The following is a 19,916-nucleotide window of genomic DNA, read 5'->3' as shown; positions in this document are numbered from 1 at the left end:
ATACATACACATATCATGAACACTTGCATCATCCAGTGCTGTTAATACATTGACAATGCCTTAAAGCTAAGTGTGTCGAAGTGTTTCTGTTAGAACAGCTAGTAAAACAATCCTGATTAATACGCTATGTAAAAAAACAACAATCCATCAAATATTTTCAATCCATTTATTTTTTACAACAGAATGGGGCAGTACAGTCTTCAACTTTATAACTGATCGGCACACAGTTGTCGTATGGTGTGAGGGTTGAACACAGCACGTAGTATAACAAGTAACTGATCCAGAGTCAGCCTACTCAGACGTTATGTAACACATACAATATGATATGGCCTTTCAGAAGTCCTGTCAGCAGTATATGATCTTGCTTTACTGTGATGCGTCCATTGGGCATCAACCAATACACGTTTGTTACAGTTAAGAGTGCATTATTTTAAGACTCCAAAAAAAAACCCGGCATATTAAAATATAAATTTGCATACATGGGTTGGAAGATGGAGTTCTTTACCATAGGAAAGAGATTTTGGCAAATAAATCTTGGTTAATATGAGTATGTTTTCCTTCTTACAAAGGAAAAGCTGTACAGCAATGGAGGTGATGTTGCCGATGTAACAGAACAGAGAATACGTTACAGCGTGGAAGTTGCTTTATCTTCATCATCAATGCTTGCATGGGTGGAGACATAAATCAGTGGAGTGCAACAGAAAACAGGTAACACTCCCTCAGCCCGGACAGACAGAGACAGACGTACAGGTGTACAGTGCAGGAACAGAGCTATGCTGAGGATCGTGCACAGCTAGACATACTGTCAATTTCACTAGCAACACACAACTACTGGTATTTCCAGTAAATGCTTTCCAAATGCTTACATTTTTCTTATAATTAAACCCTGATATGTGATGTGTGCTTCATTTCTCTCATCAGCTGCCTTGTGTGGTCCTGGTTATTTCCTCTGTGTGCTGAGAACTCCACAGTTCTGCATCAGATTGACTATTTTAACTTTTGACTTCTGGAGGTCTACTTTATACGTAGCAGTCCTGAGCAAAGCCCTGCACACTGACCCAACACAACTCTTTTACAACACACACCCAGAAGTAACCGCTTTCTCCCAACCATGATTATTTCCATAACTTTCTTACAGCAGACGGATATCTGTGCTTAATGGTCTGCAAATCTTCAGTTATACTTTTTTATTTTTTTTTATAATTCCTTGCCCCATACTGATAAAGCTTTGCTTTGGTTAGTCCTTGCGCATGTATAGGCGGGTTGTTGTGGGCCCAGTGGATTGAGCGTCTCCCTGGTAAGTCCCTGACCTTCCACTAGGCATTCTGCATCTCCTTACCAATTTTGTAACTTAGGATCTTATTCCAGTCGATCTTAGTGCGTGTGACAGGCAGCTGGCGACGCAGGGCCTTGAAGGTGGTGTCAGACATGGTCTGGTAGTTCTCACTGATGGCAGTCTGACAGAAAAGGTGGGAGTCAACAAATATTAAGTATAACATCTTCACATTTTAATTTAAAAAATAATTGTTTCTTTTAAGGTTTGGATAAAAATGAGACCTAGCATTTTAAAAAGTTTATAAAATGAAGGGTTGCTTACCTGGTAGTCATTCTCTGCATTCTCAATAATGTCAACAAATTCCTTGGCTGTCTGGCTTTCATTCTGTTTCAAAAACACATGTATAATCATTACTTTCCAACCTATTTATAGGCTTAAACTTCGTAAGCAACACAAGGTTAACACCACTGCTGAGAGACTGCATGAGTGCCCATGTATGAAAGGTTTCACTTACAGTCACTGGTATTGATTCCTCTACCTCCTTATGGCTAACCAACTGCACATTCCCATCTTCATAGTAGTGCACCTGCAGACAGACAAGACTTTCGTTAGTAAACGAGTTTAAAAACTAATGTCCCTCTTTGACTTTTTTTCCATTTCTGAAGTATAGCTCACTAAATGTAATTCACCTGGATTTTCAGCACTCCCACCACCTGAGCAGTTGACTGACCGAGGGTTAGCTTCCACTCTGACCTACAGCGACCATTCCTGTGTGAAAGAGAAGAGAGGCCCATCATTACAAACAGACAGCGGACCTATATTCAGATATTATTTCAAACAAAGGTTTGCAGGAAAGTCACTATACCAGAAGTTTTTGGGTTGAAACTGATGTCCTTCAATGCAGGCTATGATAGTTTGCTGACCATCAACAGTTTTCCCATATACCTGCACAGATGGTATCAAGTATGAGCATTTAAAATGTCAGGCACAGATGAATATTTTGTCACAATTTGTGTGCGCCTTACTGTGCACACTCCAGTAGGGTAGTGCTCCTTGACGTAGGCACTAAGGGAAGTATCACAGGCATCTCTCCAGCTTCTCAGGGCCGTCTCTCCTTCGTAGGGCTGGACATCGCTCACCTCTTTTCTTAAGTGGTCGAAGCGAAAAGCCAAACAGTTGCGAGGGTCCAGGAAACGTCCCTGACCCAAGTCCCCATGCTCTGTGATCAAGACCTATTCAAAAGAGAAGGGAAAGATTTAAAAAAGACTGGCTTTCACACGTGCTCTTCTGGAATGAATAGGAACGACTTAAGGATTACACATACCGGCTCTTCATAGCCCTCTAGCTTAGCAGGAGTAAACTGATCCATGTTGTACTGGGCAAAGGAGCTGGACAAATGGAAAAGAAAGAAAAGTTCAATAGGCGTTCATAATATCCCCCCATATTTTTCAAATAAATGTTTTCCACTGACTATTTTGAAAACACTGGCCATGTTTATAATCAAGAGTGCCGAATATATATCAAAACACAATATGATGTAATGGTGGATCGAGTGTTTTGAATGTTGTACATTTTGAGTATTGGCATTTCTGGCATTTTACTTAAAAATATGTTACTTACTGTGATGCCCCCTCCCTGAGGAGGTTGTCATTGTTGAGAAGAAGTCGCACATCTAGCAAGACACAAATAAACCACTGTTTATGCATTACTTTCATAAGAAAAAACAATCAATACCATTATCAAGCAAATGATCATATAATATATTCTACGAAATACAATATTATTATTGTTATGCAACTGTTGTCACAATTAGTCACATCTTACCATTGAAGACCTCATTGAACTCTCCCGGAGGGGCATGAGTCACAAAGTTGGCTGCTATGCGTACCTATGAAAGCGGATGAAATGCTACCAATTAATTGATTTATCATGATAATGTGACCTGCTATTAAATCAGTTCAGAGCTACACTACATGCCGTTATGCTTAAACTATAAATGAGTATAGCATCTCGATTAGAACAAAACAACTCAATCAATAATATCAAGTGAGTTTTATTTACCAACATATGAGCTTTTGTGTATGTTTTGTGATTGAAGGATTACACATCGAGACAATGCTTTATGAGAGGACACTGCAATAGAAACGCTTGTCCAGAGACTGTCATGTCAATATAAAATCCTGCCATCATCTTGCCCTAAATGTTCCTGTGGACCACCAATACATGTTTCATTTTAAATATTTCTCTATAACCAAAATGATGTCGCAACTCTGTTGATGTTAATGGTACATTGATAATTAATAATATGAATTACATGAGGGTACAAGGAACGACTGTCTGTTATTAATTTGAGCTTTGCGTCCATCTGGTAATGTGTCCAGCTTCCACTGGCAGGGTGTCACTATCAGGCTCCATATAAACGGTAAACACCGGTATCCTGAACTGCAGCCTGGAGAGGCTAACAAGTATTTGAGCTGCAACTGAATCTGTTTGACCCAGAAATCCTGAACAAGTAACGTTAGCCGCTAATGCTAGCTAACATTACATGAGAGGAATACGTAGCCCATACTGTAATTATTGCAGACACTGGCAATGCAACGCGACTTTTGAAAACTGGCGTCGATACTTTTGTTAACAATTATAAAGATAACATTTCAACAACTATAAACTGTTCTGTGTCTAGTGGTTAAAACCTTCTACCAGCCTTTGATTTCACCGCTAGCCAACTATAAGCTTTCACTAGCATCGGCTCGTTAGCTTGTGGTGACTAGAAACACTACTTTATCATTTCAATACATGACTAAATCTGGCATTGTCTTTCAAAAAACTCAACCGTGACCTAATGTGAACATTTAAGACAGGTTAATATCAACAAATAATAAAACACAACGTTAAGCAAATAATAAAACAGTCTTCAAACCTTCTCCTCTTCTGACAGCGGCTCCTCAAAGTCAGCCATCTTGGCTCTTTGTGACCCCACCTACTCCAGCTGACTGACAGGAGCAGTGCGCTGGTTGTCATTCACACACAATATTTAATGAATACTTACAACAAAATACAAACTAATTTGTACAAAATATATATTACTGTGCGTCGAAAGCTAATGTAACAAATCAATAACTTTGGATAAGCACCATGAAAATACTCTTGAGATGATGACGCAAGATGGCGCTAAAAGCTGTAATTTGTAATTTGTCAACTTTTCCAGTTGTTGCAAAACTCATTCGTCTATAAAATAAAAGCATCGACACACGTTACTGCTATGAAGAAAGGCCAAGGGAAGAAAGGGTCATTAGGGTCAACCGTGTGGCAACTATTCAAATAACACATCCTGAGGGTGAGTTTTTATTTCAGTTTTTTTTGCCAGCAAATTTCAGCAGAGGGCAGTAAGGAGGCCGCCGAGGGGAAACAGAGTCAGAGTTAGAGGTAGAAAAAGAGTAGAGTGAAAGTACCGCTTTGTACTCCACCAGACTAGTAGCGTTAACACACCATCGTTGTCATGAACTCACAGGTATGATTACGCTAAATTAAATACCTAACCCTTGATTCTAAACTCCCATTGTACCCTAGAAGTACATCTCCTATACGTTTCTAACGGTGTTAATTTAGCCGTTATTGGTGTCAATAACTACATTCACTGTAGCCAGTTTTAAAGTTAAGCTAGCACACTGCAGTAAGTATCGTGCCAGATGTAATCCTCCAAACACGACTAAAAACAAGTAGCTTATTTACCATGCTGTTTTAATCATTATTCGACAATCGCTTGGTTGGTTTGCGTTAATGATTATGCTTATGTTTATAAAGTTACCTCGGTTTTTGGTGGTAAACTGTTAAGTATAACACAACACACTTATTATGACTACAGCTTATTTGTATTATTATTATTATTAGCAGCTGTCAGCTATTTAGCTCGGAAATGAATAGGGCGGTGTTCGTTGTTGGACAGTTTGTATTGAGGCGTAGAGCGAGTTATTCTGCTGCTTGTCGTCAGGTGGTGACCAACCCAGAGGACATTGCCAGGCTCTACAGAGAGCTCAGCCTCTTCCCTTCTTTGAGCAGAGCAGACGTAGGACCTGTGGTCACCTCTCAGTATGGAGGCAAATACAGCAACATCTACACAGGTCTGTGCCATCCACTGTAACATTGTCATGAAAGATATTGTATATATTTATTTTTGAAATAATGTTCTTCGATTTCCTCTGTAGAATGGAGCCAACGTGACCTGGACAGGAATGAAAATGTCAATTTTTGCAGACAGTACATCGTATTTCATGATGACAAGTCGGTGGTGTACTCTGGAGCCTCAGGAAACTGCACTGAGATCAAAGGAGAGTATGTACCCTTTTTGTTGTTTTATCTTTAGTTCCCTAAACCAACTGTATGCAAACTAAACAATGTCTGTTGATATGTTTGTCCTGTCAGGCTGCAGAGCAAGGATTCCCCCTCAGGTGACATGAAGGCTGTGGTCAGAGAGTGCACAATCAAAGGAGAGGACAAACAGTTTCTGGAGGTGTGTGTCTGGCTCAGATTCAGCATGAAGTCCCTCACAGGCCTTACCAAAACATTTTTGAATTGCTCTAATTATAATGTTAATCTGTAACTCTGCTCTGCCACATCTACTGTTTTGAAACCCACACTCTTTGACATCTCTTCTGCTTCTTTGTGACCTTTTTAGATCTGGAGTAAAAACATAAAGATGAAAAGCATAAATCTAACAGCCTTAAAAAAACATGGCAAAGTCTATGAAGATGGTGAGTAATCTGCACATTTGTTTGTTAAATAATTTCATTTACGCTTTGCCTTTTACATATGCCAGACCCTGTGTTAATAACATTGTGTTTTGCATCCTTAGACCAGTTTGGCTGCTTGGTGTGGTCCCACTCTGAGACACATCTCTTGTATGTGGCAGAAAGGAAGAGACCTAAGGCAAAATCCTTCTTCCAGGTTTGTTAGAAAAACTGTATTTCTATATAAATTGGCACCAAATAAAATAAGACAGAGAACTGCTGAACTGCTCTCCCTTGGTTGAACATTTTAAGAATGTTGATTCTCCCTGATGTCTTTGTTGGGATTGTGTTCAATATTGAGCATAGCAAACAGTTTGTAAGTCAAGTCAATTTAACAATAGCACAAAATCTAAAAATGTCCTCAAGGGGCTTTACAATCACAGCCTACAACAGCCTCTCTCTGTACACCCTGATCCACGGGCATGACATTGTTAAAGAACCCTTTAAATGCATGTAATAGGATGCAAAACATACACGAGTGGTGAACTAATGGCTAACCTCAAATGCATAGCAAACTGGATCAAATTATAAGTCAGACGTAATGTACACCATATCGCTCAATGGTAAAAGCATTCCATAGTCTGGCCTTTTGCAAATAGTTTAACTTTGAATGCAACCCAGGTATTTTCCGTTGACTGTAAGCAGACTGTAAGACTATCGGATCAGGTTTCATGTCCTTTGTTTAATTTAGTCTGGATAGACAAGTTAAAACAGGTATATAGAATCTGTCTAATAAAGACTAGTAAAAACATGTTGCTGTTTGTTTGTTTTCTGTTTGTAGAGTGAGTCACCAGAGTTGTCTTCTATTGGGGACGAGGAGGAGACAGTGAGCAGCGAGGAAAAGGAGACTGTGAAAGTAAACGCAATTAATACTTTGGACGCAAAACACTTAAACTAGGCAAATGTTTAATTAAAAAATCTTGCATTCCATTCTAGCTTAAGATGTAGTATTAAAGTGTGGCCTTTTTATTCCTGCAGGGAGAGCAGTTTGTCTTCCATGAGGACTGGGGAGAGGGGCTGGTTGGTAAAAGCTGTCCAGTGCTTTGTGTTTTGGACATCGAGGGTGACAACGTCTCTGTGTTAGAGGGCGTACCTGACAATATCTCACCTGGACAGGTCGGTACAACAGTTTGTGTGCAGTGCTTCATATGTTTCTTGTGCACTTTTGGTGTGCTCATTAACCCTCCTGTTTCTCTCTCTTTTTCTCTGCTTCTACAGGCATTTTGGGCTCCAGGTGACACAGGCGTGGTGTTTGTTGGTTGGTTGCATGAGCCTTTCAGATGTGGCCTCAAGTTCTGCCCCAACAGGAGGTGATCGCTGTTCACACTGATAAAAGAGACACATTAAAGTTGGCTTATCATACATGACCCCAAAAATGCTCATGAGCTAATACTACAAATTATTCATGTCCCCCTTTTCTCTATCAGTTCGTCTTTGTACTATGTGGATCTTACTGGTGGGAAATGTGGTAAGTGAATGCTTGTCTTGTGTTATTTTATTATGTTTATAACAAGTGTAGCTCAATTGTGTTACTACTCCAGATGTTCACATGCATTGTTTTTGTTGTGACCCTCAGAGCAGCTAACATCAGGCACCAGTGCAGTGAGCTCCCCCAGGCTGAGCCCAGACCAGTGTCGGATTGTCTACCTGGAATGTGCTGTCTTTGGCCCGCACATGCAGTGCAGCAGGCTCTGCATGGTAAGACAGGATGGAGCCTCTTTTCCTGTGGACACATTTACTTCCTTTCATTACAAAGTGCATAGAGTGGTGCAGCGATGACGTATTTTTGTAGCCTGACCCGGAAATAAACTGCGCATGGTTTCCCTCGACAAAAAAGCAATAGGATTCTCCATAGGATTTTGGAAAATAGCTCGAGATAAGGTCTGTGGAAAACGAACCTGTTTGATAAATGCACGTTTTGTTCAGCCTAGTTTTATAATTTTCTAATCATAAATCTAATCGCCAGAAGCAAAATGCTAACGTTATGCTATAAACGAACTACAGCCGAGTACAGCAGGGTCGCCAACTTAAGATCGATATTCAAAAATACAGATTCAAAATTGTACAAGTTGAAGTGTTTGTTTGAACAGTTTGCAAGAGGCAGGTACTGGCTTTCAAGCAGAACAGGGCAAACAAACTTAGCGGGAGTGTTTACTTCTGTAGTCCTATTCAGCCACATGTTAACAACCATCGTTTTTCAGACACGTAAACTCTTCAAAAATCACCAGTGGAGTCACTGCCGATGTATTTAATGTCGTAGAACAAAACGTGATCCGTCTCTTCAATTTGTGTTAACCACTGACCTTATTTCCAGCTATTTTCCAAAATCCTATGGAGAAATCCCGTTGACTCTGAGACCAGGGAACCGGTAGTGGTAAAATGCTAACTCACTTCCGGGTTTTAGGACTCGTCACTGCACCACTCTATAGTACTTCCCGATAAGGGGAAACATATGTATCTTACACAATGCACCATCTGCTCTTTTCTGCTGTGCACGCATACACAAGTGTTCAAGCAGAAGAACATTATTGAGTTTCAAGTGTTTTCATAATCTTTCCTCTGTGCTTGTATATTTTATTTTAAGTTTGACTGGTACACTAAGAAGACCTCCGTGGTGGTGGATGTGGTGAATAGACCCGGAGAAGGTAAGACAAACCTTTTTTATCATTAGGGATGCACCGAATATTCGGCCACCGAAAATTATCGGCCGAAAATGGTTAAAAAGGCCCTTTCGGCTTTCGGCCGAAAGGGTTTTAGCACCGAAAAAATATCACCGAATGTCAGAACAGGCTTACGTTGGTAACCTAACGTGTTGTTGTGATGACGTAATAAAGACGCGGCGACCATGCTCGCGGCTGGCTCACAGGGGGGGGAACATTGACCTTTGTCATCGAGATTGCCCTGAGCCTTTAACAAATCGTATTAAATAATCTGATGACAGAATTGTAAACAGAATAGCTGAAATTTTAACAAACTAAATAACTCAATTACCTCTAATCATTAACCCATGTTTGTATAATGTAGTTAACTCCGTGTGTTGCTGCTAGCATACATAACACCTGACGTGGAAACGTTACTCGTGGATGGGGCTGCTAGAAAGACGGTCGAACCCGGTGCATTCCTCCGTCTGCATGCGGTGCACTTTTGCTAAATGTTTAGACAAATTGCTCGTGCTTACATGCTAAACTCTTATTGCACTTATGGTAACAAGTATTCTCCACATCGAGACAGGTAAAGTTTAACCACACCTCGAAGCGCGTTCTCTCCGCCATCTCCGCAGTGTGCTCCGCTGCATGAAGCAGCTGCGTGTGTGTAAACTGCCCCGCCCCCTCGCACACAGACGGGGGAGAGAGATCTCGTCTGATCGAAAATACATCATAGACGCATTTGTTGTCTTTGCATATTAGAAACGAGTTGGCGACACTAAGACTGCGATATAATGTTTTTTAGCAATAATACATGACATATATAAATGTACTGTATGCATTCAAAAGTGCTGAATAAATGTTTTATGGACCCATAATAGTGATTATTATTTAAGTTAAGTTTTGCCATAATCATGTCTATTTCCATAATCAGGTAGCTGAACAACATTGGTAAAAAATGTATACATTATATATATATATTTCTATTAATCATTTTCGGCCTTTCGGCATTCGGCTTTCGGCCAACTGTTTCCTATTTTCGGTATCGGTTTCGGCCAAGAATTTCCCATTCGGTGCACCCCTATTTATCATTATATATGAAACATTGCTGTAACTGTGTGTTGGTGTGTCTTTACAGATGGCTTTACTGGCATCTACAGCTCTCAGCTGTCCCGTCAGTGCTGGTCAGCTGACAGTCAGCGTGTTATTGTTTCCTGCCCTCAGCGCAGCCGCAAGGTACAGTCAACTACTGGAAAATGTTTTGCTACCATGTCAAAACAATTAAACCTTAAGGCTTAATACTGTTTCTGATACATGTACATTGTACATACATACATGGAAGACATTATTATTTTCCTGAAAAATGAATATATTTCTTTTTTGTAGGATCTGTTGATGGTGGATACAAGCACAGGAAGCGTCACCTCTCTGACTTCAAGTGAGTGACAAGAAAAATGTTGTCACCCTCGGCGTTGCTCATGCTCAGGTGTACACATGATGTTTGGTGTTGACAATTGATTGGTTGAATGAGTGACCCTTTTTTGCCTGTAGAGTCTGACGTTGGTTGCTGGTGTCTGCTGAACATAGAGAGAGATCTGATGGTGGTCAGCTGCTCCTCTCCAAACTGCCCTCCACGTCTGGTAAGATCAGTGGTCTCTATTTAAATGTTCACATTTTGATACATATATCATAAATATGCTATTACTTGAACACATTTTTTCAGTTGGTTGGCTGGTGTTTGGTTGGTCTGTGTCACCTATTGCTTTGTCATTTCTATCCCCAGAGGGTAGGTTTCCTCCCACCCAGAGATTCTCAGGAGGAATTGGTCTGGGTTACTTTGGAAGACTCTCAGATGTTGCCTGAAATTGATTGGCAGATCTTGACTTTCACCCCACCACCAGAGCAAGACAACAGTCAATACCGTAAGAATGACAGGGAAACATTTCAAGTAATATCTAGATATGCATTCTAGCAGACTTGCATTATTTTTGTCTCTGTTATATTGTCAAAAGGGAAGTCATTTTGATTTATTATCGCAAACATGAAAGATACAGAATATATAACATCCCCAAGTTAATGGACGGTTGAAAATGTTAAGCTGTCTATATGAGACATGAAGAACAGCGTATAAAACCCTAATGGGCTAACTAACTGTTCTCTTTTCCAGCCGGCCTTGATTTTGAAGCTTTGCTGATCAAACCGAAGGAAGTGAAAGATGGAGTGAAGCTGCCTCTCATTGTGACTCCTCATGGTTCGTTACTGTCATTAATGTTCTGTATTCATTATTTGTATGTTTTTGTTACAAACAATAGGAACACTTAGGGAGAGCTGCATGATGTAAAAGCTAAATTAATATAAGAAAAGTATTTATATTGATACACTATGCCTGCACACGAAGTGCTTTTATTAGCAAATGATTGAGTGTGTGGATTTGTTTCTGTTCAGTCAGGGGCTACTGCTTCAGATAAGACTGTTAATGCCAACTGTGGTTGCCATGGTGATAGTGCCCTTAGAAGTGTACTGTTTAATCATACTTTTAAAATCAGGATTGTTCTTTAATAACACTACTGAGATGTTTCACATACTCTTTTTTTTTAAATTTGAAATGCAAATTATCTGTCGAACTTTTGCCTCACTCGGCTGAGGACAAATTGTCGATCTTCATTTAACATAACTTGTTTCTTTTATTTAGGGGGTCCTCACTCAGTGTTTGTAGCCGACTGGTTCCTCTACTCGTCTGTGCTGTGCAGGATGGGCTTTGCTGTATTAATGGGTATGTTCATGTGTTCATTTCATGTCCACCAGCTCAGAGGTGCATCATCCACTAATAAGATGTGTGTGAAAGGAGTGATCAAGGTTCACATGCTGTTTTAGAAGACAGAAGGTTGGCTAAAAAAAGCGCTTGCTGAGATCAACAATTGAAGTGAATAATAACGTGGTTTAATGAAAAAATGAGATGATCAACTTATTTTCCGTAGATAAAGACATTGTTATAATAATCAAAGCAATCCTTAAACTTGCGGTCAACAAAAAGAACAACGACCCTGTGTCCCCCTCTCTTCCACACACACCTCACGCAGGTGAACAGGATTATAATTCCCCTGAGTGCCGCCCATAACCATGTGACACAAAGCAACCAACCCAATGCGATCAAACAAATATCTTATACAAATACAATACCATTACCCAAATATAAAACTAGTACAAAACAAATGTGTATATTCAAAATGCATTACTATGTACGTTCCATGGCTCCTACATACCAGCCTCTGATTCAGGGGTGTCAAACTCAATTTCATCGCGGGCCACATTAGCATTAAGGTTGCACTCAAAGGGCCGGTTGTAACTATATAAATATATAATATATATATAAAATAATGTATTGTAATTGGATTATTATCGGATAGGATAATAACTTAGTAATTAACTACGTCTGAAAGCAGAAGTCTAGGGCAAATCATTGCAAGTCTCTTCAGTGTGCATGTCACAAAACAAGATGCATTGTGGGACATGTAGTTTATGGGCAACCTGCTTCTGTAAAGTGGCATGTAACCGTATAATAATCGTATTATATTCTTTGCAAGCTCTTGCGGGGCCACATAAAATGAAGTCGCGGGCCGGATTTGGCCCCCGGGCCTTGAGTTTGACACCCCTGCTCTAATTATTAGGTTAGTATATATAATAATTACTAACATTATTCAAATGGAAGACATGTGACAATTATAGCTTGGTAATCAAGTCCATACAGTTGCAGTTCATGCATGCGTTGTTTTCCTTCTTCTTTTCTTTATACGAGTCATAAGTTAGTTAGGCCAAAAGGTACCACCACCTAGGCTCAGTCAGAAATAATCCTTGGTGTCCTTTAAGTCTGTCAGTCCAAAAGAGTCAGTATTGTGGTAAAGATGTCACTGGTATACATCAGCAAGTCTTTCTCTAGTTTCATTAATGTCGGATGTTCTTCCGTCTCTTGTCCTGCTGTTTCTGCATCTTCTCCACGATGTTCTCGCTTCGATCGCCCCACTCCTTCTTTATCTTGACGCCCCTCTTCTCCTTCTTCTTTAACGAGGAGCGCAGCATGTCCTCGTCGTCTTTGATTTTGAGTCTTTCGGCCTTGTAGAGCACGTTGGTCCACTTCATCTTGTTCTCCATTTCCTTGGCCTTGTCCTCGTCCTGCTCCCTCAGCTGGTTCAGTTTCGCAGCGGGGGCCTTTCTGAGCAGCCGTTGAAAGAGAGGGCTTTTGTTGGGATTTGGGATGAGGCTTCTGCTCATCTTTAAAACCTAAATGTCCCAAACTACAGGAAGTACAGGAAGTACAGGAAGTGGAAACAAGACTGCACTGTGCATGTTTGTGAGCAACTACATTGTCAATGCTGCCCCACAGAGACATTGACGAAGGGGAGGAGGTGAAGAGCATCTGCACAGCAGGAGTAAGCAGTTTGACATCACTGTACAGTGATCAGGAGGAGACAGACACAAGGATGGAGCTCCATGCCATACATCTTACAGAGTCATATATTCCTGCATCATTGTGAGGTCTGATGACACAGATGTGGAAGTATTGCTCATATATTATGCAAGCAAATACATGTTTGGTTCATCTCTAGTGTACATGCATGCAGGCCATGGAATGAGAGAGAGATATGTCCCATCAACACCATATGTGAGAACATTGGAAAATACATAATAATAATAAATTGTATTTGTAAAGCACCTTTCATTGCTATAAGCAATCCCAAAGTGCTACAGGAAGCGTAAGAAACAAACAAAATAAACAAAAGTCGAAGGCTTTTTTTTTAAAGAAAGGTTTTTAGGCCTTTCTTAAAGTGGTCTGTGGAGTCCTCAGGTGGTCTGGGAGGGAATTCCACAGGTGAGGAGCAGCTGCACAGAAAGCCCGATCTCCCATTGTGTGGAGTTTGGTCCTCGGGGGGCGAAGCAGATGGTTTGTTGTGGAACGGAGATTGCGTGTGGAGGTTTGTGATGCGAGTAGTTCTTTCAGGTATGGAGGAGCGTTCCCGTGGATGCACTGATGGGCGAGCAGTGAGATCTTGTATTCAATCCTGAATGACACCGGAAGCCAGTGGAGGGAATGAAGGACGGGTGTGATGTGGTTGTACTTTCTCACCCTCATCAGGATCCTAGCGGCACTGTTCTGTACGTATTGGAGCTTCTGAAGGCTCCCGCTAGGAGTACCGATGAGGAGAGCGTTACAATAGTCGAGCCTTGAGGAAACGAAGACATGGACCAGTTGTTCAGCATCTGACAGGAGTTTTGCAATGTTCCTGAGGTGGTAGTAGGAGGTTTTGCACAGGTGTTTGATGTGGGTGTCAAAGGTCAGATGTCGGTCAAATCTTACACCCAGGTTGGTAACGGATGTGGAGAGGGGTATGTTTTGGCCAGAAAAGGTGATGTGGGTTATGGGGGATGACTGGACCTGGTTTGGTGTGCCAACTAAAATAGCCTCTGTTTTTGAGCTATTTAGCTGCAGAAAGTTTTGTTGCATCCAAGCTTTTATCTCCTCAATGCAGGTGTTAAAGGATGTTGATGGGAATGGTGATGATGATGGTGACAGACAGTGAGGATGCGTGTGGGATAGGGTCTGTCTTTATATATAGCTGCGTGTCATCAGCGTAGCAATGGAATGATATTCCATGCTGGCTGATGACACGGCCAAGGGGCAGAGTGTACAGAGTGGGCCCGAGGACCGACCCTTGAGGGACACCACGGGGGACAGGGTGTGTCTGGGACCTCGCACCTCCCAAGGAGACGTACTCTGTTCTTCCAGACAGGTAGGACTGGAACCAGCTCAGGGCGGAGTCAGAGAGTCCGATGGTCTATTGGAGGCGCTGAAGGAGGATGTTATGGCCGACAGTGTCGAATGCTGCAGTCAGATCCAGGAGGATGAGGAGAGATGGGGAACCAGGTTCAGCCGCCATCAGCAGGTCGTTTGTGACCCTGACCAGAGCTGTTTCAGTGCTGTGGGCGGAACGGAAACCGGACTAGAGTTTCTCAAAGAGGCCGTTTAGTTGGAGATGGTCCTGAAGCTGGGCGGCAACTACATGTCTAACTGCCTACCAGCATGTCATGCACTCACTGGCTGTGGCACAACAAGTGGTTTGTACAGAATAGGAAAGACAACGGCATTCACCAAACTCAAGACCCATCTCAGCGAGCTCAAAGATCTGGCCCATGTTGGACTCTCTGCCAGCTTGGAAGAGTCTTTGCCAGTAAAAAGAGAATTTGCGCTTCTGCTATATGGAAAAAATAAAAAGGAAATTGGACTGATGTGCACAAACTTGGATGAACTGAGGTTCATAATTGTATCAACAACAGATGCAGCCTCGGAAAATCTGCCGCCAACAGAGGATGCATTTCAACAACATGTGCAAAGAGCAATGTTTCAGACAGCGATATGGTGTCACAGCCCGAACCCAAACCCTTGTTATGGAGTCCTATTGGCAAGGGGTGGATTGTCAGAGATGGGGCCATTCAACCAGTGCTATTTACAAAACCCCCAGCACCTACAGAAGTGAGAGACATTACTCACTTGTATTGCAAAGATGCAAAGTGTGGAGAGAGTGGAAAGTGCCTCTCTGTTGGCCTTCCCTGTACGGAGTTCTGCACCTGCTGTGCAGAATGTCAAAATGTGTCCCCTAACGTTTCTGAGGAACCTGACATTTAACATTATATTCTAGTATCTATATAGTTGACCTCTCTCAGAATTATTTGATGATTTGTATACTTTACTTTGAATTAGGTTTCCAGTTTCAATAAAACCTGTACTATTTACTCACCTATGTTTTAGACTTAGAGGCTTGCAATTTAGAACTGATACACTTTATTGTATTGGGTTACTCTTATTCTGACTATTTGGTGATAAGAAATCTAATTTGCAATAGAACTGTACCAGATATTTCCATACAACTACTGGTTAGTGTTCAATAGCACCATAGACAATTCAGTAATGGTATATTTTTTAGGGATTACTGTTTTTCTGATAAATGAGAGAAAAGTGATTAAATCCTATGTTCCTATCACCAAAAGTACAATTTCCGTCTAAACTAAAGCTAAGTTTACAGGACTATAATTCAGTATTTTTTTAGTTAAATAATTGTCTGACTATTTGGTGATGTAGGACAGCCGCCTGGTTCATACCTCAGCAAATCTAAAGAGGAAAAGAGTGGTCATTCTCAAGTTATGGGCTTTTTTGTCACCTTTCCCACATTCGGCCTGGTCTAATTTGGCTCTTTTTCAGGGATTGGGGTAGTTCTAAAGAACAACCAAAAAAACATTTTTCCCCCAAAATAAAATTTGACAACAATCAATTTCTTAAATGGGAGACCCTAAAGATAAGAAAAATCATTGTTGTCATTTGTTCTACCTCCGGTAGGGGTATCTCCAAATCTGAGGGCCCTTCCTGCTAGACTATTAGGAACATTGGTTCCTATCAACAGTCCAATCCCTGCATTTATTTCAGGCAAATTAACGTTTTTTAGATGAGGCCATCTCTGTAGGTCCGCTTGTCTAGGAATGTTCCCACTGTGGGAAGGCATGCACTCTTGGGTGTAGGTTTGTGGCAGTTGACAGAAATTGTCATTTTCTTAAGCCAGCCACTTCTAGTCCAAACACAATATGGCTATTTACGACCCTCTCTTGGCCCATAGTTTGTAAAATAATCTGTTCCTTCTTTCCAGTTAGGCTGAGCTCGTGCATCAAATCCTCTGTACAAAACACTGCTGTACTTCCAGGGTCCAAGAAAGCATAGGTTGTGACCATCTTGCTGCCTTTCTTTGACTTGACTTGCACTGGAACTATGGGAAGTTTACAATTGTCATCACCAGCCCCGGTAAGGCCACTTGACACCAGTGTGCTGTCCACTGATAGCAATTGTGTCTTGTTTCATTTGAAGGAATGTGAAGTATGGTTGGATGTTTGAACCCACATTTTGAACAGGAAATGTGTTTATTGAAATGTTTGCTAATGTGCCCCACGCACAAACAGCCCAAACAGACACCTTTTTCCATCAAGAAGCCTATCTTGTTCCTTTTTCAAGCTGATGGCACGAGTCTAAGGTGTGACCTCCTCCTCCTCCGCACAGACATGGTTGCCTTCCATTCAGTATCTGTCTGGGTTTCATTTTCTACAGGGGTTAAAGTGGTGGAAAAGCTAGTTCCTCTTAAACTTGAGCGAGGCTGTGATCTGTTTAAACCAGTATTTATTGTTATGGAGGGAGAATCTTGTATGTTTCCAAATACTGGGTTGGTTAAGATTTGAACTTGTCTCTCAATGAAATGTGTGAAAGAATGTAGCTCTGTGGCTTTTCCTCTCCTGCAGCTCACAGGCTAAACTTTCTTATTATGATCACCATATTCGCAGCCATGTCAAGCTCATGCAAATACTGCACCTCTTCCATTGAGTTTGCACATGCTCTAAGGAAGAAACTGTAGTCTTGCAGAGCCTTAACATCTTCTTACGCCCTGTGTACTCGTTGTTTTTTGTTGACAAATATAGCAACAGCAGGAAACAAACAAAGTCGCTGAGAGGCTGAGGCCGGGCCTGTTAGCTATTGTATGACGCTCAAAAAAGCACTTGCTGAGATCAAAAAATGAAGTGAATAATAATGTAGTTTTAATGAAAAAACGAGATGATCAACTTATTTTCCGTAGACAAAGACATTGTTATAATAATCAAAGCAATCCTTAAACTTGCGGTCAACAAAAAGAACGACCCTGTGTCCCCCTCTCTTCCACACACACCTCACGCAGGTGAACAGGATTATAATTCCCCTGAGTGCCGCCCATAACCATGTGACACAAAGCAACCAACCCAATGCGATCAAACAAATATCTTATACAAATACAAACCATTACCCAAATATAAAACTAGTACAAAACAAATGTGTTTATTCAAAATGCATTACTATCTACATTTCATGGCTCCTACATATGGCACACTCTATAGATATCCTCAATTCCATCTATGCTGTTCAACTGTGGAGCAGAAAACAGTCAAAAGAAATTACAAGTTTTGAATTACCAACCGTTATTTTTCACTTTTCATAGGTTATTTACTTTTGCTAATTTCGGAAAGTTGCAGCTGCTCAGTTTATCAAACATGTTTTAAACCATGCTCAGGGGGGTAGTATCTCTGAGGCGACAAACATCTTGACTGGTTCACTTTTGTGTTAATTCTGTGTCAGAATAAATCATAATATCTAGCAATGATAATCAGACCGTAATGCAAGTTTTGTATTTGTTCTTTCTTAGTCAACTATCGAGGCTCCACTGGGTACGGCCAGGACAATATCCTCTCATTACCTGGCAACGTTGGCACCCAGGACGTCAAGGATGTTCAAGTAAGAATGAGACGAGAGCAACAAAGGCTGGTCCAAACGATGATTTACAAGTTTATGCTATTCATTTGTTTCTATATTTAGTTTAAAGTTTCTGTTTGAGTCATGGATCTCAACAGCAATAGTACAATAAAATATATATATATATATATACTTTTTATATTTTTTTGCTCACCCGTCTTTTCAATGTTTTCTTTCTACCAGTTTGCTGTGGAAAGTGTCCTGAAAGGCGATGAATTCGACATGCAGAAGGTGGCAGTTTCTGGGGGCTCCCATGGGGGTTTCCTGGCCTGTCATCTGATTGGCCAGTACCCAGGGTTCTACAAGGCATGTGTGTCTCGCAACCCTGTCACCAATCTGGCCTCTATGATCGGCAGCACAGACATCCCAGACTGGTACATCTTGGCATGCACATTCCCACATATACGTACACTTTTGTATTTGTTGAGCACAACGTCTCACCTTAGTTGTTTTGTATCATTTGTACCGCTGACATTCCCCTCTGACAGCTGTGAGTGGGATGCAGGGGATGTTTCTGCCTCACTGTCAGAAAAGGAAGTGTCCCCTAATACACAAAGACACTGCAGGAACACGAAACCTCAAAGCTTTTCCTTCGTGTTTATGTGAGATTGCTTGTTTTTGCAGGTGCATGGTTGAGGCTGGCTTTGACTACACTACAGACTGTCTACCTGACCCTGCTGTGTGGGAACAAATGCTGAACAAATCCCCCATTAGATACGTCACACAGGTATGAGTATTTCTGTGTTTGCACTTGACTGCGATCATTAGTCTTGTTCCACAATAAAGTAACCTCAGATGTTTTTTTTATCTAGGTGCAAACACCAGTATTGCTTACCTTAGGGGAAGATGACAAGCGTGTACCCAGCAAGCAAGGAATTGAATATTACAGAGCTCTGCAAGCAAAGAAAGTCCCAGTCCGGTGAGCTTCTTGTCTGAGTGACGTGTTTTATCAGTTATGTCAGCTATGCACTGCACAACATGGCTTTTATTGTTCATTCACTAATGCTCCAATGTGTGTTGTTTAGGTTACTGTGGTACCCAGGAAACAATCACTCTCTCTCCAAGGTTGATGCCGAGTCCGATGGCTTTATGAACATCGCCTTGTGGATAATTCAACACTTGTGGAAGTGATGTTACACACTACTGTAGATGTATGCATGGTGGTGTGCCAAGGATCTTGCTACCAGGAAAAGAGAGCAGGAGACTATGGTGTGCAAAGTTCTGCTCACTCTTCCGGGACCATGTGAGGTCCAAGCCAAAGCCAAAGCATTGAATGTCCTATCCAACCTGAACACAGTTTGTATAACTGTCCTTTACTTCTATCTAATCTACTGTATCTGTGGCTATGGTAACTGCCACTGCTTCTTCCAATGTTTGTAAAAAATAATATTTTAACATACTACTTGAATAGAAGTCGTTTTTTTTCATACAGTTTTGCCTTTGCAATCTTTAAACACACTGAGAACATAAGATATTTTCAGTGTGTTGCTTGTAGGTTTTATTATCAAATGAACATTCATTTTCTCTGCTATACTTATAGGTTTTATGATGCGGTACATTTAATAAAGTGATTGTCAAAATGCTACTAGTGTGGAATGAATCTTTTGAAACATTAGCATTTTTCAGGTTGAAAAGGATTTTTGAAGCAAAGTTCAAGGTTCTTTATTTAGTCATGCGAACATAGCTACAGTGTAGTTATGCCGATGGCAATCTTGTGTCACAGGCTTCTCCAGCAGTGCAACACAAACACAGATAACAGAAAAATATAGTGCAAGTACATAGTAATATAAAAAGAAAAATTGTTAAAAAAAGTGAAATAGTACAATAAGAGTCTATAT

At 41.0% G+C, this 19,916-nt stretch overlaps 2 protein-coding genes across 2 annotated transcripts; one reads left to right on the top strand and one right to left on the bottom strand.

Moving 5' to 3' along the window:
* Positions 1-152: 152 nt before the first annotated feature.
* Positions 153-4,292, bottom strand: capza1b (capping actin protein of muscle Z-line subunit alpha 1b). Its single transcript, XM_034207462.1, has 10 exons — positions 4,197-4,292; positions 3,101-3,164; positions 2,897-2,948; positions 2,601-2,664; positions 2,302-2,508; positions 2,142-2,221; positions 1,966-2,044; positions 1,791-1,862; positions 1,598-1,660; positions 153-1,457 (listed from the first exon to the last, which is right to left on the bottom strand). The coding sequence occupies exons 1-10, from the start codon at positions 4,233-4,235 to the stop codon at positions 1,317-1,319; spliced, it is 861 nt and encodes a 286-aa protein (XP_034063353.1). The 5' UTR covers positions 4,236-4,292; the 3' UTR covers positions 153-1,316.
* Positions 4,293-4,662: 370 nt separating this feature from the next.
* apeh (acylaminoacyl-peptide hydrolase) lies at positions 4,663-19,661 on the top strand. Its single transcript, XM_034207491.1, has 23 exons — positions 4,663-4,787; positions 5,268-5,397; positions 5,482-5,608; positions 5,699-5,786; positions 5,952-6,027; positions 6,129-6,220; positions 6,845-6,919; positions 7,042-7,179; positions 7,282-7,373; positions 7,491-7,531; positions 7,640-7,761; positions 8,648-8,708; positions 9,847-9,944; positions 10,095-10,146; positions 10,260-10,348; positions 10,492-10,630; positions 10,876-10,959; positions 11,401-11,481; positions 17,972-18,060; positions 18,262-18,452; positions 18,703-18,805; positions 18,891-18,997; positions 19,104-19,661. Exons 1-23 carry the CDS (start codon positions 4,776-4,778, stop codon positions 19,207-19,209), a joined length of 2,193 nt encoding a protein of 730 aa, XP_034063382.1. The 5' UTR covers positions 4,663-4,775; the 3' UTR covers positions 19,210-19,661.
* The last annotated feature ends 255 nt before the right edge of the window (positions 19,662-19,916 follow it).

The sequence above is a fragment of the Gymnodraco acuticeps genome, unplaced genomic scaffold (genome assembly GCF_902827175.1).
Source record: "Gymnodraco acuticeps unplaced genomic scaffold, fGymAcu1.1, whole genome shotgun sequence".
In the NCBI taxonomy this organism is placed as follows: Eukaryota; Metazoa; Chordata; class Actinopteri; order Perciformes; family Bathydraconidae; genus Gymnodraco; species Gymnodraco acuticeps.
This window is presented reverse-complemented; position numbering and strand designations above follow the sequence as displayed.